We start from the raw sequence: 26,327 nt of genomic DNA, 5'->3' as shown, positions 1-26,327 counted from the left end.
TCCACCTAACCCGCACATCGTTTGGACTGTGGGAGGAAACAGGAGCACCCGGAGGAGACCCACGCAGACACGGGGAGAACGTGCAGACTCCACACAGACAGTGACCCGAGCCGGGAATCGAACCCGGGTCCCTGGCGCTGTGAGGCAGCCCGTGCTAACCCACTGTGCCACCCAGCTCTCCCTGCACTCTGGTTCGCACAGTGCCAGTAAGTGTGTGTTGCCACACTCTCTCGCTCCTGCCACCCCCCCCACAGATCCAACCGGCCACTCATCTGTCCGTCCTGCTAGCCCATTCATGCCACTGGCACTGCCCACGCTGCATCCTCCGCATTTCGAGCCAGCGGCCAATTTTGAGACTCGTGTTGTGGTATGTCTTGACGGTTATCTCTTTGTCAGCCATCTCCCCCCCCCCCCCCCACCCCTGCCAGCTCCTCCCGCCCACCCATTTTCGCCCGCTCAGGTGTGCTTGTCCTGTGTCACCGCGGTACGCAGCCCCGAAACCCACACGTCCACGGTTTGGAATACCGTTCCCATGTCGTTGCCGGGGGAACGCGTGGGCTGTGCACACGTAGAGAAAACTCGCACGGGTGTACACATTCGCAATTTCGTGCATCGTGAGAACTCGCGGGGACACAACCGCCACCCCCCGCCTCCGCCACTCCCAAGGTGGTGCTCCCTTGTGGAACGTTGCCAAAGGTAGTTTCCTCTCAGTGGAACCTGCTGGTCGTTGGGGGGAGGCGGGGGTGGAAAGACTCCACTGCCTATCAACCCCGACCCCCCCCCCGACACATACACACACACTCTCCCCCCCCCCCCCCCCGCTCCCCCCCGCACCGGGCTCTCCCCACTTTGAAAACAGACCCTTTATTGGCATTCTGAGCCAACCCTACCGTCAATATCCAATATTGGTCGGGGAGGGAGGGGGATGGAAGAAATACTCAAAGTCTTTTTACCTTCAGCAAGTTTATTCCGTGCCCCGCTCAGCAGGGGTGCAGACTCGTTGAGATTTCCCAGCTGCGTCTCGCGGACGTTTGAGCCAACGGCCGGTGCCCGCAGAGGCAATTGGCGAAACGATGTGATTGTCACGGACCGCAGTTGCGAACGCACGTTAACCCCTCCCTCACCCTTTCCCCCCCCCCCCCCCCATCTCCCGCAGAGGCAGTGTGTGGAGTACGCCATGAAAGCTCAACCCCTGCGTCTCTACATCCCCAAGAACCGCTACCAGTACAAGGTATGGTACATGGTCAACAGCACCGGCTTCGAGTACATCATGTTCATCCTGATTCTACTCAACACCATCACCCTCGCCATGCAGGTAAGCCTCCCCTGGGGGAGGTGCGGGGTCGGCGGGGGAGGTGAGGGGGGGATAAAACTCCATGTCTTTTTCCATTATCGTTGTCGCGGGATTAAATATCGGGCCGCCCTCCACCCCCCTGACTTCATCTCCTCCCCATCGCCCACATCCTTCTATTCCCGGGCGGGCACGGTAGCACGGTGGTTAGCACTGCTGCTTCACAGCTCCAGGGTCCCGGGTTCGATTCCCGGCTCGGGTCACTGTCTGTGTTGGAGTTTGCACATTCTCCTCGTGTCTGCGTGGGTTTCCTCCGGGCGCTCCGGTTTCCTCCCACAGTCCAAAGATGTGCGGGTTAGGATGATTGGCCAGGTTAAAAATTGTCCCTTAGAGTCCTGGGATGCGTAGGTTAGAGGGATTAGCGGGTAAAATATGTGGGGGTAGGGCCTGGGTGGGATTGTGGTCGGTGCAGACTCGATGGGCCGAATGGCCTCCTTCTGCACTGTAGGGTTTCTATGTTTCCCCTCCTGTTAATCCACCTCATGTTGGTAAGAAATAGCAGCAGGAGTGGGGCCATTCAGCCCTTCGAGTACTGCTGTTCCATTCTATAAAGATCTGATTGCGGCCTCAACTTAGGTTAGGCGGATTGACCCGAACAGGCGCCGGAGAGTGGCGACGAGGGGAATTTCACAGTAACTTCATTGCAGTGTTAATGTAAGCCTTACTTTAACTTAACTTTAACTCTACTTTCCTGTCTGTCCCTCCTGAACCCTTGACTCCCTTGGTCCATCAGAAACCTGTCTAACTCAGCCTCCAATACATTGGGAGGGGATTGGCCTAGTGGTATTATCGCTAGACTATGAATCCAGAGCCTCAGCTAATGTTCTGGGGACCCAGGGTTCAAATCCCGCCACGGCAGCTGGTGGAATTTGAATTCAATAAAAAAATATCTGGGATTAAGAATCTACTGATGACCATGAAACCATTGTCGATTGTCGGAACAACCCATCTGTTTCACTAATGTCCTTTAGGGAAGGAAATCTGCCGTCCTTACCTGGTCTGGCCTACATGTGACTCCAGAGCCACAGCAATGTGGTTGACTCTCAACTGCCTCTGAAATGGCCCAGTAATCTACTCAGTAGTATTCAATGAGCCGCAGCTATCCGTCTTCAATGGGAGACCCCCTCATTCTCAAACTGTGCTCCCCCCTCCCCCCCAGTTCTAGATTCCCCTCCACAAGGGGGGGGAAACATCCTCTCAGCATCCACCCTGTCAAACCCCCCCCCTCAGAATCGGAGATGTTTCAATAAGATCCCCTCTCATTCTTCTAAACTCCAATGGGTTCAGGCCCCGACCTGCTCAACCTTCTCCTCATCAGACAAAACCCCCCCCCCCCCCTTCACCCCAGGAACCGGCCCAGTGAACCTTCTCTGAACGGCCTCCGATGCGAGTGGATCCCTCCTTCAGTGAGGGTGAGGAGACCAGAACTGTACAAGGTACAGATGTTGAGGAGCTTAAGGTTTAATCATAGAATTCCTACAGTGCAGAATGAGGCCATTCAACCCATCAAGTGTGTACTGACTCTCCAAAAGAGCATCTTAGCCAGGCTCTCTCCTCCACGCTATCCCTGTAAACCTGCACACTTAGCATGGCCAATCCCCATAACCTGCACATCTTTGGGCACTAAGGGGGAATTTAGCACGGCCAATCCACCTAACCTGCACATCTTTGGGCACTAAGGGGCAATTTAGCACGGCCAATCCCCCTAACCTGCACATCTTTGGGCACTAAGGGGCAATTTAGCATGTTCAACTCACCAATCTGTATTGACTGCGGATGAGAGATTTTTCAGAAGGAGCGATTGCGGACTTCTAGAGGTGGGTGGGCCGCTCAGTGCGAGGTTGAGGATGGACCCAGGGGTGCCACCCTGAATCTCAGTCAGGTCTCTTACCCAACGTTGAGGGGAGAGTGGGAAGGATGTGGAGGGTATGCTGCCCAGAGGGTGGGAGATGGGTTGGGTGGGAGATTGCATTGAAATGAATGACGGGTGTTTGGTGGCAGTGTGGGTGGGTGGGTGGGTGGGTGCTGTGATAAAGCGCAGTCTGGCTCTCGTGGGGACCTCTTGTGGCCTTCAGGCTGAGTGGCATGTGCGCACGAGGAGGGAGCGATGCTTTCCACAGGCGAATAGTTCCACCTATGGCAGGCACTGAGACAGAGAGAAAGAGACAGGCAGAAAGACGGGGAGACAAAGAGAGAGAGAGACAGACAGAGACAAAGAGAGAGAGAAGGACACAGAGAGAGGGACAGAGAGAGAGACACACACACAGACAGAGAGAGAGACACAGAGAGAGAGAGAGACACACACACACACACACACACACACACAGAGGGAGACAGAGAGAGGGAGACAGAGAGAGAGAGACAGAGAGAGAGACACACACACAGACAGAGAGAGAGAGACAACATGGAGGGGAGTTTCATGGCTGAAGCTCAAATCATCCTGAAATCTAGGCCTCAGTGCGGTGAGAATACTTTAGATTAAGAAAAGAGGGGGTGATCTGACTGATTTAAATCATAGAAATCATAGAAACCCTACAGTACAGAAAGATGCCATTCGGCCCATCGAGTCTGCACTGACCACAATCCCACCCATGCAGTGGGTTTTGATAGAATCCACGTCGAGAAGATATTTCCCCGTGTCTGTACGTGAGGGTGTGGCGGGGGTCGGGGGGGGGGTGGCGACAAGGACCAAGGGCCCAGCAATCTGAGACGGTCACTAATAAATCCAATGGGGGGGTGAATTGAGGAGAAAGTTCTTTCCCCAGAGAGTGGGGAGAGTGTGGAAGTCGCTCCCACGGGGAGTGGTTGAGGTGAATCGTGTCGATGTGTTTAAGACGGGAGGGGGGAAGCTGGATAAACACACGGGGGGGAAAGGAATAGAAGGATAAGGGGGGCTGATGGTGGGAGATGAAGTATGGGGTGTGGGAGGAGGCTGGGTCGGAGGCACAAACACCGGCACGGAGCAGAGGGGCCGACTGGCCTGTTTCTCTGTCAGAGATGCTGTAATTGGGCACGTCCTCCACACGTCTCCGAGGTGACTAGGCCGTGAGCCTGTCGGAGTAGTGAACCATGTCAGAGGGACACTAATATTTATTCCGTTCAATTCGCAGCACTATGAACAGTCGGATCCATTCAACTACGCCATGGATATACTGAACATGGTTTTCACCGGCCTATTCACTGTGGAAATGCTGTTAAAGATCATCGCTTTCAAACCAAAGGTACCTCACACTCAACAACAGAACCCCCCCTCTGCATTTCTCCAGCGCCTCACTCGCAATAAAACATCCCATTCACAGCAGCGCCAATCAGACAGAGTCTGACCCCGAGCCCCATCGGGAGGTATCAGGGACAGGCGGCCGAAAGCTCGGTCACAGAGGGAGGTTTATAAGGAGCGTCTTAAAGGAGGAGGAGAGAGAGAGAGACAGAGGGGGGGACGAGAGAGAGAGAGAGAGAGATGAGAGGGAGGCAGAGAGGTTTAGGGATGGAATTCCAGAGCTTAGGGTCCCCCCAGGCAGCTGAAGGCACGGCCGCCGATGGTGGAGCGATGGGAATCGGGGGATGCTCGAGAGGCCGGAATTGGAGGAGCGCAGAGATCTCGGAGGGTTGTGGGAGGTTACAGAGATAGGGAGGGTTGTAGGGACTGGAGGAGGAGGTTACAGAGATAGGGAGGGTTGTAGGGTCTGGAGGAGGTTACAGAGATAGGGAGGGTTGTTTGGCTGGAGGAGGTTACAGAGATAGGGAGGGTTGTTGGGCTGGAGGAGGTTACAGAGATAGGGAGGGTTGTAGGTGCTGGAGGAGGTTACAGAGATAGGGAGGGTTGTAAGGGCTGGAGGAGGTTAGAGATAGGGAGGTTTGTAGGGTCTGGAAGAGGTTACAGAGATCGGGAGGGTTGTAGGGTCTGGAGGGGGTTACAATGATAGGGAGGGTTGTAGGGGCTGGAGGAGGTTACAGACATAGGGAGGGTTGTTGGGCTGGAGGAGGTTACAGAGATAGGGAGGGTTGTTGGGCTGGAGGAGGTTACAGAGATAGGGAGGGTTGTAGGTGCTGGAGGAGGTTAGAGATAGGGAGGTTTGTAGGGTCTGGAGGAGGTTAGAGAGATAGGGAGGTTTGTAGGGTCTGGAAGAGGTTACAGAGATAGGAAGGGTTGTAAGGGCTGGAGGAGGTTAGAGATAGGGAGGTTTGTAGGGTCTGGAAGAGGTTACAGAGATAGGAAGGGTTGTAGGTGCTGGAGGGGGTTACAATGATAGGGAGGGTTGTAGGGGTTGAAATCAATAAATCTTGCTCTAACTTTATCTCCCAATTTCTCTCTCTCTGCCTCTCTTTACACCACTCTCCCTCCTCTCTCCCTCTGTCTCCTTCTCTGTCTCTCTCTTTCTTCCACTCTCTCTTTTCCCCGCCTCTCTGTTCTCCCTCTCTATCTTCACTGTCTCTCTCTCTCTTTTCCATCTCTTTTTGCTTGTCCTCCCGCCTGCTCCTCCTCCTCACTCTCCCGATTCCCTCTCTCCCGATTCCCTCTCTCCCGATTCCCTCTCTCCCGATTCCCTCTCTCCCGATTCCCTCTCTCCCGATTCCCTCTCTCCCGATTCCCTCTCTCCCGATTCCCTCTCCCCCACTCCGTACAGCATTATTTCTGCGATGCCTGGAATACCTTTGACGCTTTGATTGTTGTTGGGAGTGTGATGGACATCGCAGTCACCGAGATAAATGTGAGTAAAGACAGATCTTCCAGAGGGACTTGGGGGCAGATGTCCCAGTGATCACACCAACCCCCCCAAACCATGTGGTAACACGGACATCCCACACCCCAACCTGCAGCAACAATACATCATGTGCTCTCCAAAACCCCTCCATTAGATTCCAGTCTGTAACTCACTCCCGGGTATCTGTTATTCTATATATAAACCACCCCGAACCCCTCGATTAGATTCCAGTCTGTAACTCACTCCCGGGTATCTGTTATTCTAAATATAAACCACCCCAAACCCCTCCATTAGATTCCAGTCTGTAACTCACTCCCGGGTATCTGTTATTCTATATATAAACCACCCCGAACCCCTCGATTAGATTCCAGTCTGTAACTCACTCCCGGGTATCTGTTATTCTATATATAAACCACCCTGAACCCCTTGATTAGATTCCAGTCTGTAACTCACTCCCGGGTATCTGTTATTCTATATAGAACATAGAAAGCCACAGCACAAACAGGCCCTTCGGCCCACAAGTTGCGCCGATCACATCCCCACCTCTAGGCCTATCTATAGCCCTCAATCCCATTAAATCCCATGTACTCATCCAGAAGTCTCTTAAAAGACCCCAACGGGTTTGCCTCCACCACCACCGACGTCAGCCGACGTAAACCCCCCCGAACCCCTCGATTAGATTCCAGTCTGTAACTCACTCCCGGGTATCTGTTATTCTATATATAAACCCCCCCGAACCCCTCGATTAGATTCCAGTCTGTAACTCACTCCCGGGTATCTGTTATTCTATATATAAACCACCCTGAACCCCTCGATTAGATTCCAGTCTGTAACTCACTCCCGGGTATCTGTTATTTTATATATAAACCCCCCGAACCCCTCGATTAGATTCCGGTCTGTAACTCACTCCCGGGTATGTTATTCTATATATAAACCACCCCGAACCCCTCGATTAGATTCCAGTCTGTAACTCACTCCCGGGTATCTGTTATTCTATATATAAACCACCCTGAACCCCTCGATTAGATTCCAGTCTGTAACTCACTCCCGGGTATCTGTTATTTTATATATAAACACCCGGAACCCCTCGATTAGATTCCGGTCTGTAACTCACTCCCGGGTATGTTATTCTATATATAAACCCCCCCGAACCCCTCGATTAGAATCCAGTCTGTAACTCACTCCCGGGTATCTGTTATTCTATATATAAACCACCCTGAACCCCTTGATTAGATTCCAGTCTGTAACTCACTCCCGGTATCTGTTATTCTATATATAAACCCCCCCGAACCCCTCGATTAGATTCCAGTCTGTAACTCACTCCCGGGTATCTGTTATTCTATATATAAACCACCCTGAACCCCTCGATTAGATTCCAGTCTGTAACTCACTCCCGGGTATCTGTTATTCTATATATAAACCACCCCGAACCCCTCGATTAGATTCCAGTCTGTAACTCACTCCCGGGTATCTGTTATTCTATATATAAACCCCCCCGAACCCCTCGATTAGATTCCGGTCTGTAACTCACTCCCGGGTATCTGTTATTCTATATATAAACCCCCCCGAACCCCTCGATTAGATTCCGGTCTGTAACTCACTCCCGGGTATCTGTTATTCTATATATAAACCCCCCCGAACCCCTCGATTAGATTCCGGTCTGTAACTCACTCCCGGGTATCTGTTATTCTATATATAAACCCCCCCGAACCCCTCGATTAGATTCCGGTCTGTAACTCACTCCCGGGAATCTGTTATTCTATATATAAACCACCCTGAACCCCTCGATTAGATTCCAGTCTGTAACTCACTCCCGGGTATCTGTTATTCTATATATAAACCCCCCCGAACCCCTCGATTAGATTCCGGTCTGTAACTCACTCCCGGGTATCTGTTATTCTATATATAAACCCCCCCGAACCCCTCGATTAGATTCCGGTCTGTAACTCACTCCCGGGAATCTGTTATTCTATATATAAACCACCCTGAACCCCTCGATTAGATTCCGGTCTGTAACTCACTCCCGGGTATCTGTTATTCTATATATAAACCACCCTGAACCCCTCGATTAGATTCCAGTCTGTAACTCACTCCCGGGTATCTGTTATTCTATATATAAACCCCCCCCGAACTCCTCGATTAGATTCCGGTCTGTAACTCACTCCCGGGTATCTGTTATTCTATATATAAACCACCCCAAACCCCTCGATTAGATTCCGGTCTGTACCTCACTCCCGGGTCTGTGTTGTTCTGTGTGTTGTGTCTGGGAGTTTGCTGTAATTGGTGTCTTGCTAATGATTGCTGTTGTCTCTCACTCATTCATGATCCCACGTTTATTTCATCGTTGTGGTCTTCATGTCTTCCTCACCGATTCCTTTCCGGAACCCTCCATGACTTCCTCTTTCATGTCTTCACGTTCTCTCAGAATGGCGGGCATCTTGGTGAGGTAATTAATATATCGACGCCGTTGACCTCAGTGCCTTGTTTGGAGTGTGAGACTCCGATATCTCCAACCCCTTTCATCCATTCAGAATGTCCTAAAGTGTCTCCCGGCCATTAGAGGAGTTATTTTGTTTGTTGGAATGCGGTCACTATTGCAATGTAAAGAATGACCCTCCCACAGTGCCGCGCTCCCTCAGCACTGACCCTCCCACAGTGCGGCACACCCTCAGCACTGACCTTCTGATAGTGCGGCGCTCCCTCAGCACTGACCCTCCCACAGTGCGTCGCTCCCTCAGCACTGACCCTCCCACAGTGCGTCGCTCCCTCAGCACTGACCCTCCCACAGTGCGGCGCTCCCTCAGCACTGACCCTCCCACAGTGCGGCGCTCCCTCAGCACTGACCTTCCCAGAGTGCGGCGCTCCCTCAGCACTGACCCTCCCACAGTGCAGCGCTCCCTCAGCTCTAACCCTCCCACAGTGCGGCGCTCCCTCAGCACTGACCCTCCCACAGTGCCGTGCTCCCTCAGCACTGACCCTCCCACAGTGCGGCGCTCCCTCAGCACTGACCCTCCCACAGTGCGGCGCTCCCTCAGCACTGACCCTGCCACAGTGCGGTGCTCCCTCAGCATTGACCCTGCCACAGTGCGGTGCTCCCTCAGCACTGATTCTCTGACAGTGCGGCGCTCCCTCAGCACTGTTTTTGCACGATTGCCGAGTCTGGATTCTGGAACCCGGGTCCCCGCGATGCCATCAACACTCCCGCTTCTGAAGAGCATTTATCTGTGGCTGTAATCTGCTGCATCATCTGAACAATATCCATCATTTTCTATTTCCCGCTATCCCAGAGTTCTGAAGACAGTTCCCGGATTTCCATTACATTTTTCCGGTTATTCCGAGTCATGCGTCTCGTGAAACTGCTGAGCAAAGGGGAAGGAATCCGGACTCTCCTCTGGACATTCATCAAATCCTTCCAGGTCTGTGGAGAGGAAGCTTTACTCTGTATCTAACCCCGTGCTGTACCTGTCCTGGGTGTGTTTGAAGGGGACAGTGTAGAGGGAGCTTTACTCTGTATCTAACCCCGTGCTGTACCTGTCCTGGGAGTGTTTGATGGGGAGAGTGTAGAGGGAGCTTTACTCTGTATCTAACCCCGTGCTGTACCTGTCCTGGGAGTGTTTGATGGGGACAGTGTAGAGGGAGCTTTACTCTGTATCTAACCCCGTGCTGTACCTGTCCTGGGAATGTTTGATGGGGATAGTGTAGAGGGAGCTTTACTCTGTATCTAACCCCGTGGTGTACCTGTCCTGGGAGTGTTTGATGGGGACAGTGTAGATGGAGCTTTACTCTGTATCTAACCCCATGCTGTACCTGTCCTGGGAGTGTTTGAAGGGGAGAGTGTAAAGGGAGTTTTACTCTGTATCTAACACCGTGCTGTCTCTGTCCTGGGAGTGTTTGATAGGGACAGTGTAGAGGGAGCTTTACTCTGTATCTAACCCCGTGCTGTACCTGTCCTGGGAGTGTTTGATGGGGACAGTGTAGAGGGAGCTTTACTCTGTATCTGTATCTAACCCCGTGCTGTACCTGTCCTGGGAGTGTTTGATGGGGACAGTGTAGAGGAAGCTTTACTCTGTATCTAACCCCGTGCTGTACCTGTCCTGGGAGTGTTTGATGGGGACAGTGTAAAGGGAGCTTTACTCTGTATCTAACCCCGTGCTATACCTGTCCTGGGAGTGTTTGATGGGGACAGTGTAGAGGGAGCTTTACTCTGTATCAAACCCCGTGCTGTACCTGTCCTGGGAGTGTTTGATGGGGACAGTGTAGAGGGAGCTTTACTCTGTATCTAACCCCGTGCTGTACCTGTCCTGGGAGTGTTTGATGGGGACAGTGTAAAGGGAGCTTTACTCTGTATCTAACCCCGTGCTATACCTGTCCTGGGAGTGTTTGATGGGGACAGTGTAGAGGGAGCTTTACTCTGTATCAAACCCCGTGCTGTACCTGTCCTGGGAATCCCCCTGCGACACGGACAGTTGGTATGATAACTGAAGCTCTGCATCTCTCTGTGAGAGATCTGTGCTAGCATCTCTCCGTCCTGGTTTTGGGCTGCTCATTTCTGTGGGACCATCTGCAGTGTCCCAAATCTAGAATCACTGCTAGCTGTCTCAGAGGGAACAGAGACAGGGAGATATTCTGTGGGGAATTTGAGCTGTTTGAGCATAGTTTCAACACTTTGAAAACTCTCTGTCTCCCTCTCTCTCTCTCTCTCCCTCTTCCCTCTCTATCTCTCTCTCTCTCTCCCTCGCCCTCTCTCTTTCCACAGGCACTGCCGTATGTCGCTCTCCTCATCGCAATGATTTTCTTCATATATTCCGTCATTGGAATGCAGGTGAGTGTCTGTTGCTCTTTCGTGACATCAAACACCTGCCATGATCTAGGCCTCAGGCATCGCCTAGCAACCAGTCTCCAAATCAATCACCAGGCCTCGTCAACTCTGCCTCATGTTCGAGAATCTACACCAAACAGTTCCCCACCTGGGTGGTCAGTCACTTGCTGTTGGAGGATCAGTGCTGAGGGAGCGCCGCACTGTGGGAGGGTCAGTGCAGAGGGAGCGCCGCACTGTGGGAGGGTCAGTGCTGAGGGAGCGGCGCACTGTGGGAGGGTCAGTGCTGAGGGAGCGGCGCACTGTGGGAGGGTCAGTGCTGAGGGAGCGCCGCGCTGTGGGAGGGTCAGTGCTGAGGGAGCGCCGCACTGTGGGAGGGTCAGTGCTGAGGGAGTGCCGCACTGTGGGAGGGTCAGTGCTGAGGGAGTGCCGCACTGTGGGAGGGTCAGTGCTGAGGGAGTGCCGCACTGTGGGAGGGTCAGTGCTGAGGGAGCGCCGCACTGTTGGACGGTCAGAGCTGAGGGAGCGCCGCACTGTTGGATGGTCAGTGCTGAGGGAGCGCCGCACTGTGGGAGGGTCAGTGCTGAGGGAGCGCCGCACTGTCGGAGGGTCAGTGCTGAAGGAGCGCCGCACTGTGGGAGGATCAGTGCTGAGGGAGCGCCGCACTGCGGGAGGGTCAGTGCTGAGGGAACGCCGCACTGTGGGAGGGTCAGTGCTGAGGGAGCGCCGCACTGTGGGAGGGTCAGTGCTGAGAGAGCGCCGCACTGTGGGAGGGTCAGTGCTGAGGGAGCGCCGCACTGTGGGAGGGACAGTGCTGAGGGAGCGCCGCACTGTGGGAGGGTCAGTGCTAAGGGAGCGCCGCACTGCGGGAGGGTCAGTGCTGAGGGAGCGCCGCACTGTCGGAGGGTCAGTGCTGAGGGAGCGCCGCACTGTGGGAGGGTCAGTGCTGAGGGAGCGCCGCACTGTGGGAGGGTCAGTGCTGAGGGAGTGCCGCACTGTGGGAGGGTCAGTGCTGAGGGAGCGCCGCACTGTGGGAGTGTCAGTGCTGAGGGAGCGCCGCACTGTGGGAGGGTCAGTGCTGAGGGAGTGCCGCACTGTGGGAGGGTCAGTGTTGAGGGAGCGCCGCACTGTGGGAGGGTCAGTGCTGAGGGAGCGCCGCACTGCGGGAGGGTCGGTGCTGAGGGAGCGCCGCACTGTGGGAGGGTCAGTGCTGAGGGAGCGCCGCACTGTGGGAGGGTCAGTGCTGAGGGAGCGCCGCACTGTTTGACCACAGCAGCCAGTGAAGCAGTGATGGGTGTGGTTACGAGCGTAGCAACCTGGACTGTAGCGTCTTATCTCATGCTGAGGATGAACTCTCCTCTTGTTCCTAGACGTTTGGGAAAATTGCGATGCAGGACCACACGGAGATTAACATGAACAACAACTTCCAAACCTTCCCCCAGGCCGTTCTCCTCCTCTTCAGGTATGGAGCCTCAGTGTGAGGGTGGGGTGAGGGGCTGGGGAAAGGGAAGACATGGGTTCTTCGGGACAGGGTGCAGGCAGAGATATGTCCCAGGTGTTCCCGGGATGCGGCTGCTCGGAGGAATGGGCGAACCGTCGGTGGGGAAGGGTGTGGCGGGTCATGTTTAATGTGTCATATAGTGCCACCAGTGGTAGGAGGCCTGGTATTACAGCGTGACGTATTTACATAGAACTTTCCCATTGTAAATTATAGAATCCCTCCAGTGCAGAAGGAGGCCATTCAGCCCATTGAGTCTGCACCAACAACAATCCCACCTGGGCCCTGTCCCTGTAACCCCACATGTTTACCCTGTAGTCCCCTGACACTGAGGGGCAATTTAAAGAACATAGAACAATACAGCACAGAACAGGCCCTTCGGCCCACGATGTTGTGCCGAGCTTTATCTGAAACCAAGATCAAGCTATCCCACTCCCTATCATTCTGGTGTGCTCCATGTGCCTGTCCAATAACCGCTTAAATGTTCCTAAAGTGTCTGACTCCACTATCACTGCAGGCAGTCCATTCCACACCCCAACCACTCTCTGCGTAAAGAACCTACCTCTGATATCCTTCCTATACCTCCCACCATGAACCCTATAGTTATGCCCCCTTGTAATAGCTCCATCCACCCGAGGAAATAGTCTTTGAACGTTCACTCTATCTATCTCCTTCATCATTTTATAAACCTCTATTAAGTCTCCCCTCAGCCTCCTCCACTCCAGAGAGAACAGCCCTAGCTCCCTCAACCTTTCCTCATAAGACCTACCCTCCAAACCAGGCAGCATCCTGGTAAATCTCCTCTGCACTCTTTCCAGCGCTTCCACATCCTTCTTATAGTGAGGTGACCAGAACTTCACACAATATTCCAAATGTGATCTCACCAAGGTCCTGTACAGTTGCAGCATAACCCCACTGCTCTTAAACTCCAACCCCCTGTTAATAAAAGCTAACACGCTATAGGCCTTCTTCACAGCTCTATCCACTTGAGTGGCAACCTTTAGAGATCTGTGGATATGGACCCCAAGATCTCTCTGTTCCTCCTCAGTCTTCAGAACCCTAAATTTGACCCTGTAATCCACATTTAAATTAGTCCTACCAAAATGAATCTCTAGAGCGCTGTTGGTGGTGGGAGGCCGGGAATGCAGCGTGACCTGTTTACATGGGTTTTGCTTCCATTCCCCTGACTAACAGGGGCAGTAACCCTTCTTGTGTTTGGCTTGGGCAGGTGTGCGACTGGTGAGGCCTGGCAGGAGATTATGTTGGCCAGCCTGCCAGGGAAAAGGTGTGATCCAGAGTCTGACTACGGCCCCGGAGAGGAGTTCACGTGTGGGAGTAACTTTGCTATTGTCTACTTCATCAGTTTCTTCATGCTGTGTGCGTTCCTGGTAAGTGTCGCGCACTCGCTGGGATCGCCATCTGGATCGTGTTCTGCTGGCCTATCCCATCAGTAACGAGGGGTCGGAGGGTCAGTGCTGAGGGAGCGCCGCACTGTGGGGGGGTCAGTGCTGAGGGAGCGCCGCACTGTGGGAGGGTCAGTGCTGAGGGAGCGCCGCACTGTGGGAGGGTCAGTGCTGAGGCTGCGCCGCACTGTGGGAGGGTCAGTGCTGAGGGAGCGCCGCACTGTGGGAGGGTCAGTGCTGAGGGAGCGCCGCACTGTGGGAGGGTCAGTGCTGAGGGAGCGCCGCACTGTGGGAGGGTCAGTGCTGAGGGAGCGCTGCACTGTGGGAGGGTCAGTGCTGAGGGAGCGCCGCACTGTGGGAGGGTCAGTGCTGAGGGAGCGCCGCACTGTGGAAGGGTCAATGGTGAGGGAGCGCCGCACTGTGGGAGGGTCAGTGCTGAGGGAGCGCCGCACTGTGGGAGGGTCAGTGCTGAGGGAGTGCCGCACTGTGGGAGGGTCAGTGCTGAGGGAGCGCCGCACTGTGGGAGGGTCAGTGCTGAGGGAGCGCCGCACTGTGGGAGGGTCAGTGCTGAGGGAGCGCCGCACTGTAGGGGAGTCAGTGCTGAGGGAGCGTGCACTGTGGGAGGGTCAGTGCTGAGGGAGCACCGCACTGTGGGGGGGTCAGTGCTGGGGGAGCTCCGCACTGTGGGAGGGTCAGTGCTGTGGATGCGATGCGCTGTCGGAGGGTCAGCGTTGAGTGAGCACCGCACTATCGGAGGGTCAGTGCTGTGGATGCGATGCGCTGTCGGAGGGTCAGCGTTGAGTGAGCACCGCACTATCGGAGGGTCAGTGCTGTGGATGCGATGCGCTGTCGGAGGGTCAGCGTTGAGTGAGCACCGCACTATCGGAGGGTCAGTGCTGAGGGAGCGCCGCACTATCGGAGGGTCAGTGCTGTGGATGCGATGCGCTGTCGGAGGGTCAGCGTTGAGGGAGCACCGCACTGTGGGAGGGTCAGTGCTGAGGGAGTGCCGCAGTGTGGGAGGGTCAGTGCTGAGGGAGTGCCGCACTGTGGGAGGGTCAGTGCTGAGGGAGTGCCGCACTGTGGGAGGGTCAGTGCTGAGGGAGTGCCGCACTGTGGGAGGGTCAGTGCTGAGGGAGTGCCGCACTGTGGGAGGGTCAGTGCTGAGGGAGGGCCACACTGTGGGAGGGTCAGTGCTGAGGGAGTGCCGCACTGTGGGAGGGTCAGTGCTGAGGGAGCGCCGCACTGTGGGAGGGTCAGTGCTGAGGGAGCGCCGCACTGTGGGCGGGTCAGTGCTGAGGGAGCGCCACACTGTGGGAGGGTCAGTGCTGAGGGAGCGCCGCACTGTGGGAGGGTCCGTGCTGAGGGAGTGTCGCACGGTTGGGGAAGGGGATTGGATTGGGGTCCCGGTGGTGAACCCCAGTCACCCTCGCTTGGCACCCTGAGGCTGTCGTTGCCGAGGGCGTTTCCAGGACTAGGCCTCTGACCTGACTCCCGGTTTCCGGAACAGGTCTGGACTCTTCAGGAGTGAAAGCTTCATTTGCTTTGATGTCGAGAAGGGAAAGAACATAATTGTGGGTGTGAGCAGAACTCGCTGTCTCTCTCTGATGATGATAATATTTGAAACGGAGTTGGGGGTGGGCGAGGTTTTGGGGGGCTGTGGAAGGAGGGAGGTTGGGGAGCCAGTCTCCAAGGCCTGGCAGAGTTGGTAATGGGCTTTTCCCAAATTATCCTCCCTCCTCACTGTTTCTATCTCCCCCCTCTCCCCTCCCGCCCCCCGCCTCACCCCGTGCCCTCTTCCCCCCTCCCCACCCCCCATCCACCATCTGCAGATCATCAACTTGTTTGTGGCCGTCATCATGGACAACTTCGACTACCTCACGCGGGATTGGTCGATCTTGGGGCCGCATCACCTGGACGAGTTCAAGAGAATCTGGTCGGAATATGATCCGGAGGCCAAGTAAGATCCCGCGAGGGGTGGAGGGGGAGGAGGCGAGATTGGGGGAGGGAGGCGGGGGAAGGGAGATGCGGTGGGGGGAGGAGACAGGTTCGGGCCGAGGGGACGTCGCGAGGACCGCACACTGTGCTTGACCCGATCTCCTAGGGCTCTAAGTGGCCAATGAGGTTCAGCCAAGGTATACGACTGGAGGTCATGGAGAGGGCTGGGGTGAGGGTTCAGTGCAAGGCAAAGGAATGCATACTAAATCAGAGGGGGAAGGAGGTGAGAGACCTTGGAGTCAATGTCCTCAGATCCCTGAAGGTAACAGGGCTGGTCAGTATGGTGGCTATTAGTTGAGGCCTTGACGGTTTTACCTGACCAGCAGCTGTGTTTGGGGCGGGTTGTCTGACGAGGGAAGGTCGGACATGCCAAGATTGTACCCGCTGGAGTTTCGAGTGAGATCCTGAGCGGGGTGGGGGGGGGGCCGTAGAGTTTTACAGCACAGAAAGTGGCCATTCGGCCCATCTGGTCATCCAGCACCTATCTACTCTAATCCCTTTTTCCAGCATTTGGCCCGTAGCTTCTTATGCTGTGGGGTTTCCAACTGCTGATCTAAATACTTCCTGTGAGGGTTTTTACCTCTCCCACCCTTTCAGGCAGTGAGTTCCAGATTCCCACCACCCTCTGGGTGAAAAAACTTCTCCTCAAATCCCCTCCAAAACTCCTGCCCCCCGACCTTAAATCTACCCGTTTAGTGGCCCCCCTCTACGAAGGAAAAGTTTCTTCCTATCCACCCTATCTGTGTCCCTCATTATTCCGTACACCTCGATCAGGTCCCCCCTCAGCCTTCTCTGCTCTGAGGAGAACAACCCCAGTTTAACCAGCGTCTCTCCATCGCTGAGACGCTCCATCCCAGGCAGCATCCTGGTGAATCTCCTCCGCACCCTCTCCAGTGCAGTTGCACCCTTGACAGGGTGGCTGTGGAGAGGATGTTTCCCCGTGTGGGAGAATTGAAAGAACAAAGAAAATTACAGCACAGGAACAGGCCCTTCGGCCCTCCAAGCCTGCACCAACCATGCTGCCCGACTGAACTAAAACCCCTCTACCCTTCCGGGGACCATATCCCTCTATTCCCATCCTATTCATGTATTTGTCAAGACGCCCCTTAAAAGTCACTATTGTATCCGCTTCCACTACCTCCCCCGGCAGTGAGTTCCAGGCACCCACCGCCCTCTGTGTAAAAACACTTGCCTCGTACATCTTTAAACCTTGCCCCTCGCACCTTAAACCTGTGCCCCCTAGTAATTGACTCTTCCACCCTGGGAAAAAGCTTCTGACTATCCACTCTGTCCATGCCTCTCATAATCTTGTAGACTTCTATCAGGTCTCCCCTCAACCTCCGTCGCTCCAGTGAGAACAAACCAAGTTTCTCCAACCTCTCCTCATAGCTAATGCCCTCCATACCAGGCAACATCCTGGTAAATCTCTTCTGTGCCCTCTCCAAAGCCTCCACATCTTTCTGATAGTGTGGCGACCAGAATTGAACACTATATTCCAAGTGTAGCTTAACTAAGGTTCAATAAAGCTGCAACATGACTTGCCAATTTTTAAACTCAATGCCCCGGCCGATGAAGGCAAGCATGCCGTATGCCTTCTTGACTACCTTCTCCACCTGCATTGCCACTTTCAGTGACCTGTGTACCTGTACACCCAGATCCCTCTGCCTTTCAATACTATTAAGGGTTCTGCTATTTACTGTATATTTCCTATCTATATTAGACCTTCAAAAATGCATTACCTCACATTTGTCCAGATTAAAATCCATCTGCCATCTCTCCGCCCAAGTCTCCAACCGATCCATATCCTGCTGTATCCTCTGATGGTCCTCATCGCTATCCGCAAATCCACCAACCTTTGTGTCGTCCGCAAACTTACTAATCAATCCAGTTACATTTTCCTCCAAATCATTTATATATATTACAAACAGCAAAGGTCCCAGCACTGATCCCTGAGGAACACCACTTGTCACAGCCCTCCATTCAGAAACACACCCTTCCACTGCTACCCTCTGTCTTCTTTGACTGAGCCAGTTTTGTATCTACCTTGCCAGCTCACCTCTGATCCCGTGCGACTTCACCTTCTGCACCAGTCTGCCATGAGGGACCTTGTCAAAGGCCTTACTGAAGTCCATGTAGACAACATCCACTGTCCTACCCTCATCAATCATCTTCGTCACTTCCTCGAAAAACTCGATTAAGTTCGTGAGACACGACCTCCCCTTCACAAAACCATGTTGGCTGTCACTGATACGTCACGTATTTCCAAGTGGGAATAAATCCTGTCTCGAAGAATCCTCTCCAATAATTTCCCTACCACTGATGTAAGACTCACCGGCCTGTAATTACCTGGATCTAGACTTAAGGTTATCCGGGGGGGGGTTGATGGGAATGTGGGGTTGAGGTTACAATGAGATCGGCCATGTTCTATAAGAATGGGGCAGCAGACTCGAGGGCTGGTTGGCCCATCCCTGCTGCTAGTTCGTGTGAGAGCAGGGAGGTTATATATATATATATATATATAAAACTAAAATCAACCCCACAGGTGGAGGAGGTGGTTAAGAAGGCGTATGGGGTGCTGGCCTTTATCAATCGAGGGATTGAGTTTAGGAGTCCGGGGATAATGATGCAGCTATATAAGACCCTCGTCAGACCCCACTTGGAGTACTGTGCTCAGTTCTGGTGGCCTCATTACAGGAAGGATGTGGAAAAGATTGAAAGGGTGCAGAGGAGATTTACAAGGATGTTGCCTGGATTGAGTGGCACGCCTTATGAGGATAGGCTGAGGGAGCTCGGTCCTTTCTCCTTGGAGAGACGAAGGATGAGAAGAGATCTAATAGAGGTGTATAAGATGTTGAGAGGCATAGATCGGGTGGACTCTCAGAGGCTTTTTCCCAGGGTGGAAAAGTCTGCTACGAGAGGACACAGGTTTAGGGTGCTGGGGGGGTAGGTACAGGGGAGATGTTAGGGGTAAGTTTTTCACACAGAGGGTGGTGGGCGAGTGGAATCGGCTGCTGTCAGTGGTGGTGGAGGCGAACTCAATAGGGTCTTTTAAGAGACTCCTGGATGAGTACATGGAGCTTAATAGGATGGAGGGTTATAGGTAGGTCTAGAAGGTAGGGATGTGTTCGGCACAACTTGTGGGCCGAAGGGCCTGTTTGTGCTGTAGTTTTTCTATGTTCTAAAACATTGACTTGAGGAGAGTGTGCAGAAAGGATGCAATTCCATTAGAGAGGGTACAGAAGAAATTTACAAGGATGTCGCTACCTAGGACTGGAAAATTGCAGCCACAAGGAAAGATTGGATAGGCTGAATGGAGGCAGGGGTTGGAGTTGTTCTTGGAACAGAGTTGTCTGAATGGAGATTAGATTGAGAGGTACTGGGTGTTGGTGAGGCCACACCTGGAATATTGTGTGCAGTATCTGAGGAAGGATGTCCTTGCTATAGAGGGAGCACAGCGAAGGTTTACCAGGCTGATTCCTGGGATGGCAGGATTGTCGTATGAGGAGAGACTAAGTCGGTTAGGATTATATTCATTGGAGTTTAGAAGAGTGAGAGGGGATCTCATAGAAACTTATAAAATTCTAACAGGGTTAGACAGGGTAGATTCAGAAAGAATGTTCCCAATGGTGGGTGAGTCCAGAACTAGGGGTCATAGTTTGAGGATAAGGGGTAAACCTTCTAGAACTGAGGTGAGGAGAAATTTCTTCACCCAGAGGGTGGTGAATGTGTGGAATTCACTCCCACAGAAAGTAGTTGAAGCCAAAATATTGTGTGATTTCAAGAAGAAATTGGATATAGCTCTTGGGGCTAAAGGATCAGGGGATATGGGGGGGAAGGGGGGATCAGGGTATTGAATTCGATGTTCAGCCATGATCAAAGTGAATGGCGGAGCAGGCTCGAAGGGCCGAATGGCCTCCTCCTGTTCCAATTTTCTAAATTTCCAAGACCGCAAGAAACTATAAAAGGTCATGAACGAAGCCCAGTCCATCGCGCAAACCAGCCTCCCATCCATTGACTCTGTCTACACTTCCCACTGCCTCGGGGAAAAGCAGCCGGCATAATTAAGGACCCCACGCACCCCGGACATTCTCTCTTCCACCTTCTTCCGTCGGGAAAAAGATACAAAAGTCTGAACTCACCTACCAACCGACTCGAGAACAGCTTCTTCCCTGCTGCTGTCAGACTTTTGAATGGACCTACCTTGCATTAAGTTGATCTTTCTCTACACCCTAGCTTTGACTGTAACACTACATTCTGCACCCTCTCCTTTCCTTCTCTATGAACAGTATGCTTAGTCTGTATAGTGCGCAAGAAGCAATATTTTTCACTGTATATTAATACATGTGACAATAATAAATCAAATCAAATCAAAATGATGAGGGGCCTGGATAGAGTGGAAGGGAAGGACCTATTTACTTCAGCAGATAAGTCAGTGACTGAGGGGTTGCGGGCAGGGATATGGATTTTAAGTGCTTGGTCGCGAATTGGAGGGGAGATCAGGGCTGTGGGCGTTGCTGGACTGGGCCAGGATTTATTGCCCATCCCCTAACTGCCCTTGAACTGAGGCCACTCCAGAGGGCCATATGAGTCAACTCCATTGCTGTGGAATTCTGGGACGATGTAGGCCAGATCGGGGGAAGGACAGCAGATTTCCTTTTCCCTGAAGGGGACATGAGTGATCCAGATGGAGTTTTTTTTTTACGACAATCGACAACGGTTCCACGGGCACCATTAGACTTTTTAAATTCTGGATTTTAATTGAATTCAAGTTCCACCATCTGCTGTGGTGGGATTCGAACCCTGTGTCTCTGGATTACGGGTCCAGCGACATTACCCCTGTGCCACCTGCTCCCCACCAGCGCCCTGCAATTTAAAAACACCTCCACCTGCTTTGGGAACATCCTGAGACCCCCACGGCGATGCAAGGCCTTCCAGGCCTGTTCTAGGCCTCGGGCCTTCTCGGTTGAGGCTTTTCAGCCAACGTGGTGACAACTCTGAAAGTGGTAAACATGACGCTGTACAGGAGGAAGCCATTCCTCCCATTGTGCCCATGCCAGCCCCTTTGAGAGAGCTCTCCATTCAGCCCCACATTCTTTCTCTCTCCCCTCCCTGTAACCCCCGGTTACTGACTCTCCTGCCGCTGGGGAAACACTTTCTCCTCATTCACTCGATCGAAGCCCCCTTGTGATAGTGACGGCCTCCATTAAATCCTCCACCCCCCCCGCCCCCCCCCCCCCCCCACCCCCCCACCCCTCACTTAACCTTCTCTGCTCCAAAGGAGAACTCCCCAGCTCCTTCCAGTCTCTCTCTCTCTCTGAATGGAGGTCCTCTCACCCCTGGGGAACGTACTGGGTAAATCTCCCTCTGCCCGTCCACACACCTCTCTCCCTGAGGCCACATCCTTCCGAAGGTGCAGGGGAGGCTCCAGAACTGGATGCAATTCTCCCGCACACCCCCTCTCGACCCACCCCCGCACCCCTCTCTCTCCCCCCCGCCCACACCCCCCTCTCTCCCCCCACTGTACCCCCGCACTCCTCTCTCTCCCCCCCACCCACACCTCCCTCTCTCCCCCCACTGTCCCCCCGCATCCCCCTCTCTCCCCCCCACATCCCCTCTCTCCCCCTCACACCCCCCTCTCTCCCCCCCCACATCCCCTCTCTCCCCGCACACCCCTCTCTCTCCTCTCCGCACCCCCCTCTCTCCCCTCCGCAACCCCCTCTCTCCCCCCCGCACCCCCCTCTCTCCGCCCCGCTCCCCCCTCTCTCCCCCCCGCACCCCCCTCTCTCCCCCCCGCTCCCCCCTCTCTCCCCCCCGCACCCCCTCTCTCCTTCCCGCACCCCCCCTCCCCCCGCACCCCCTCTCATCCCCCCCGGCACCCCCTCTCTCCCCCCCGCACCCCCTCTCTCCCCCCCCCGCACCCCCTCTCTCTTCCCTGCACCCCCTCTCTCCTCCCCGCACCCCCTCTCTCCCCCCCCGCACCCCCCTCTCCCCTCTGCACTCCTCTCTCCCCCCCGCACCCCCTCTCTCCCCCCCGCACCCCCTCTCTCCCCCCCGCACCCCCTCTCTCCTCCCCACACCCCCTCTCTCCCCCCACGCACCCCCCACTTCCCTCTGCACCCCCCTCTCCCCTCCGCACCCCCCTCTCCCCTCCGCACCCCCCTCTCCCCCCCGCACCCCCCTCTGCCCCCCGCACCCCCCTCTGCCCCCCGCACCCCCCCTACCCTCCGCATCCCCCTCTCTCCCCCCCGCACCCCCCACTCTTACCACCCCCTGAACCTCCTCTCCTCCCCCCTCTCTCGCCCCCCCCCCGCACCCCCCTACTCCACCCCCTCTGAACCCCCCTCTCCTACCCCCTGTAGCCCCCACTCCTCCCCCCCCCTGCTCCCCCGCCCCCAGCTCGGTCTGACCTCTCTGACGTCTCTCACTGCAGGGGGAGGATTAAACATCTGGATGTGGTGACACTGCTCCGTCGGATCCAACCTCCACTGGGGTTCGGCAAACTCTGTCCCCACAGGGTGGCCTGCAAGGTGAGCGGGGGGGGGGGGGGGGGAAGGGTGTAAGGGAGGGAATGAGGGTGCAGGAAGGGGGATGGAGGGAAGAAGAGAGAGAGAGTGATGGAGAGAAAGGGAGGGAGGGGAAGAGATTAAGGGAGCATGAGAGAGATAGGAAGAGAGGAAACCTGTTACACAGGAACAGGGGAGGCCATTCAGCCCCTCTCGAGCCTGTTATACAGGAACAGGAGGAGGCCATTCAGCCCCTCTCGAGCCTGTTACACAGGAACAGGAGGAGGCCATTCAGCTTGGTCCCACTGTTCCGGCAGGTTTGCGGTGGACAGAAAGGATCGAGCATGTGGACATAAAGAAAGAGGATGTGTTGGAACTATTGAATGGCATCAAGGTTGGTAAGTCGCCGGGTCCGGATGGGATGTACCCCAGGTTACTGTGGGAGGCGAGGGAGGAGATTGCGGAGCCTTTGGCGATGATCTTTGCATCGTCGATGGAGACGGGAGAGGTTCCGGAGGATTGGAGGATTGCAGATGTGGTCCCTATATTCAAGAAAGGGAACAGGGACAGCCCGGGAAATTACCGACCGGTGAGTCTAACCTCAGTGGTTGGTAAGTTGATGGAGAGGATCCTGAGAGACAGGATTTATGATCATCTAGAGAAGTTTAGTATGATCAAAAGTAGTCAGCACGGCTTTGTCAAGGGCAGGTCGTGCCTTACGAGCCTGGTTGAGTTCTTTGAAAATGTGACCAAACACATTGACGAAGGAAGAGCGGTGGATGTGGTCTATATGGACTTCAGCAAGGCGTTCGATAAGGTCCCCCATGCAAGACTTCTTGAGAAAGTGAGAGGGCATGGGATCCAAGGGGCTGTTGCCTTGTGGATCCAGAACTGGCTTGCCTGCAGAAGGCAGAGAGTGGCTGTGGAGGGGTCTTTCTCTGCATGGAGGTCAGTGACCAGTGGAGTGCCCCAGGGATCTGTTCTGGGACCCTTGCTGTTTGTCATTTTCATAAATGACCTGGATGAGGAAGTGGAGGGATGGGTTGGTAAGTTTGCTGACGACACCAAGGTAGGTGGTGTTGTGGATAGTTTGGAGGGATGTCAGAAGTTGCAGCGAGACATAGATAGAATGCAAGACTGGGCGGAGAAGTGGCAGATGGACTTCAACCCGAATAAGTGTGTGGTGATCCATTTTGGCAGATCCAATGGGATGAAGCAGCAGTATAATATGAAGGGTACCATTCTTAGCAGTGTAGAGGATCAGAAGGACCTTGGGGTCCGGGTCCATAGGACTCTTAAATCGGCCTCGCAGGTGGAGGATGCGGTCAAGAAGGCGTACGGCGTACTGGCCTTCATTAATCGAGGGATTGAGTTTAGGAGTCGGGAGATAATGCTGCAGCTTTATAGGACCCTGGTTAGACCCCACTTGGAGTACTGCGCGCAGTTCTGATCACCTCATTACAGGAAAGATGTTGAAGCCATTGAAAGGGTGCAGAGGAGATTTACAAGGATGTTGCCTGGATTGGGGGGCATGCCTTATGAGGATAGGTTGAGGGAGCTTGGTCTCTTCTCCCTGGAGAGACGAAGGATGAGAGGTGACCTGATAGAGGTTTACAAGATGTTGAGAGGTCTGGATAGGGTAGACTCTCAGAGGCTATTTCCAAGGGCTGAAATGGTTGCTACGAGAGGACACAGGTTTAAGGTGCTGGGGGGTAGGTACAGAGGAGATGTCAGGGGTAAGTTTTTCACTCAGAGGGTGGTGGGTGAGTGGAATCGGCTGACGTCGGTGGTGGTGGAGGCAAACTCGTTGGGGTCTTTTAAGAGACTTCTGGATGAGTACATGGGATTTAATGGGATTGAGGGCTATAGATAGGCCTAGAGGTGGGGATGTGATCGGCGCAACTTGTGGGCCGAAGGGCCTGTTTGTGCTGTGGCTTTCTATGTTCTATGTTCTATGTCAAAGGTTGCCAAAAAGCAGAACCAAAATTGGGTTCCTCAGGGGTACTGTGATTGTCTAATCGATTCCCTGGGGATGGGAGAAGGGGAGCGGGAGCCATCCTGTGTGAGAGGATGTTCCCTTCAGGACTGGTTGAAGGTATTGCTCCACTCACTGTTGCTGTGTCTGTTTCTGTCTCTCCAGAGGCTGGTAGCGATGAACATGCCATTGAACACTGATGGCACCGTGTCCTACAACGCCACCCTCTTCGCCCTGGTCAGGACCGCCCTGAAGATTAAAACTGACGGTAGGACCTGGCATCAAACTCCAGCATCCTCCCCACCCATCTAACCCCCTCCAGCCCCTACAACCCTCCCCATTTCTGTAACCCCCTCCAGCCCCTACAACCCTCCCCATTTCTGTAACCCCCTCCAGCCCCTACAACCCTCCCCATTTCTGTAACCCCTTCCAGCCCCTACACCCCTCCCCATTTCTGTAACCCCCTCCAGCCCCTACACCCCTCCCTATCTCGATAACCCCATCCAGCCCCCTACACCCCTCCCTATCTCTGTAACCTCCTCCAGCCCCTACACCCCTCCCTATCTGTAACCTCCTCCAGACCCACACCCTACCTATCTCTGTAACCTCCTCCAGCCCCTACACCCCTCCCTATCTGTAACCTCCTCCAGACCCACACCCTACCTATCTCTGTAACCTCCTCCAGCTCCTACAACCCTCCCTATCTCTGTAACCTCCTCCAACCCCTACAACCCTCCCTATCTGTAACCTCCTCCAGCCCCTACAACCCTCCCTATCTCTGTAACCTTCTCCAGCGGCTACAACCCTCCCTATCTCTGTAACCTCCTCCAGCCCCTACAACCCTCCCTATCTCTGTAACCTCCTCCAACCCCGACAACCCTCTCTATCCCTGTAACCCCCTCCAGCCCCTACAACCCTCTCTAACTCCATAACCTCCTCCAGCCCCGACAACCCTCTCTATCCCTGTAACCTCCTCCAGCCCTTACAAACATCCCGATCTCTATAAAACTCCTCCAGCCCTCCCTATCTCTGCAAATCCCTCCAGCCCCTACAGCCCTCCCTATCTCTGTAACCCTCTCCAGTCCTGACAACCCTCCCTATCTCTGTAACCTCCTCCAGTCTCTACAACCCTCCCTATCTCTGTAACCTCCTTCAGCCCCGACAACCCTCCCTATCTCTGTAACCTCCTTCAGCCCCTACAACCCTCCCTATCTCTGTAACCTCCTCCAGTCCCTACAACCCTCCCTATCTCCGTCACCTCCTACAACCCTCCGTGATCTCTGCGCTCCTCCAATTCTGGCCTCTCGAGCATCCCCCGATCCCTTCGCTCCACCATTGGTGGCGCTCCCTCAGCACTGACCCTCCCACAGTGCAGCGCTCCCTCAGCACTGACCCTCCCACACTGCGGCACTCCCTCAGCACTGACCCTCCCACACTGCAGCGCTCCCTCAGCACTGACCCTCCCACAGTGCAGCGCTCCCTCAGCACTGACCCTCCCACAGTGCGGCGCTCCCTCAGCACTGACCCTCCCACAGTGCGGGCGCACCATCAGCACTGACCCTCCCACAGTGCGGCGCTCCCTCAGCTGAAGTGAGAATCGATTGTGTTCTCAACTTGTATCTGAAGTGTAACAACGGGTATTTTGTTTTGTGTGTGTCTGTGTGTGTGTCTGTGTGTGTGTCTGTGTGTGTGTCTGTCTGTGTGTCTGTGTGTGTGTGTGTCTGTGTGTGTGTGTGTGTTACTGTGTGTCTCTGTTAGGTAACCTGGAACAAGCCAACATGGAACTCAGACTCATTATCAAGAGAATATGGAAACATACCAAACCGAAAATTCTGGATGAAATTATTCCGCCTCCTGAAGGTAAGTAATCATTGCACAGAGACCCTTATCACCCAGAGACACCCCCCCCCCCATCAGAGACCCCTATTACCCAGACAGTCTCCCCATCAGACACCCTTATCACCCACAGAGTCTCCCCATCAGAGACGCCTATCACCCAGACAGTCTCCCCATCAGAGGCCCCTATCACCCAGACAGTCTCCCCATCAGAGACGCCTATCACCCAGACAGTCTCCCCATCAGA

General features: G+C 54.4%; 1 protein-coding gene across 1 annotated transcript in view; it reads left to right on the top strand.

Annotated features, from left to right (window-relative positions):
• The window catches only part of cacna1fa (calcium channel, voltage-dependent, L type, alpha 1F subunit a), a gene marked incomplete at its 3' end in the record, with an annotated part of 37,086 nt that extends 10,982 nt beyond the window's left edge, over window positions 1–26,104 (top strand). Inside the window, exons 7-18 of the mRNA XM_078207878.1 lie at window positions 1,157–1,315; window positions 4,462–4,572; window positions 5,977–6,060; window positions 8,480–8,500; window positions 9,342–9,470; window positions 10,811–10,876; window positions 12,241–12,332; window positions 13,597–13,756; window positions 15,601–15,728; window positions 22,197–22,293; window positions 24,410–24,512; window positions 26,003–26,104. Of these exons, the coding sequence (XP_078064004.1) occupies window positions 1,157–1,315; window positions 4,462–4,572; window positions 5,977–6,060; window positions 8,480–8,500; window positions 9,342–9,470; window positions 10,811–10,876; window positions 12,241–12,332; window positions 13,597–13,756; window positions 15,601–15,728; window positions 22,197–22,293; window positions 24,410–24,512; window positions 26,003–26,104 (1,252 nt within the window). The remainder of the gene's footprint in view (window positions 1–1,156; window positions 1,316–4,461; window positions 4,573–5,976; window positions 6,061–8,479; window positions 8,501–9,341; window positions 9,471–10,810; window positions 10,877–12,240; window positions 12,333–13,596; window positions 13,757–15,600; window positions 15,729–22,196; window positions 22,294–24,409; window positions 24,513–26,002) is intronic.
• Between the last annotated feature and the right edge of the window lie 223 nt (window positions 26,105–26,327).

Source organism: Mustelus asterias, unplaced genomic scaffold, assembly GCF_964213995.1.
Source record: "Mustelus asterias unplaced genomic scaffold, sMusAst1.hap1.1 HAP1_SCAFFOLD_2838, whole genome shotgun sequence".
NCBI lineage: Eukaryota > Metazoa > Chordata > Chondrichthyes > Carcharhiniformes > Triakidae > Mustelus > Mustelus asterias.
The sequence above is the reverse complement of the archived record's forward strand: the minus strand, read 5'-3'. Positions and strand labels throughout refer to the sequence as shown.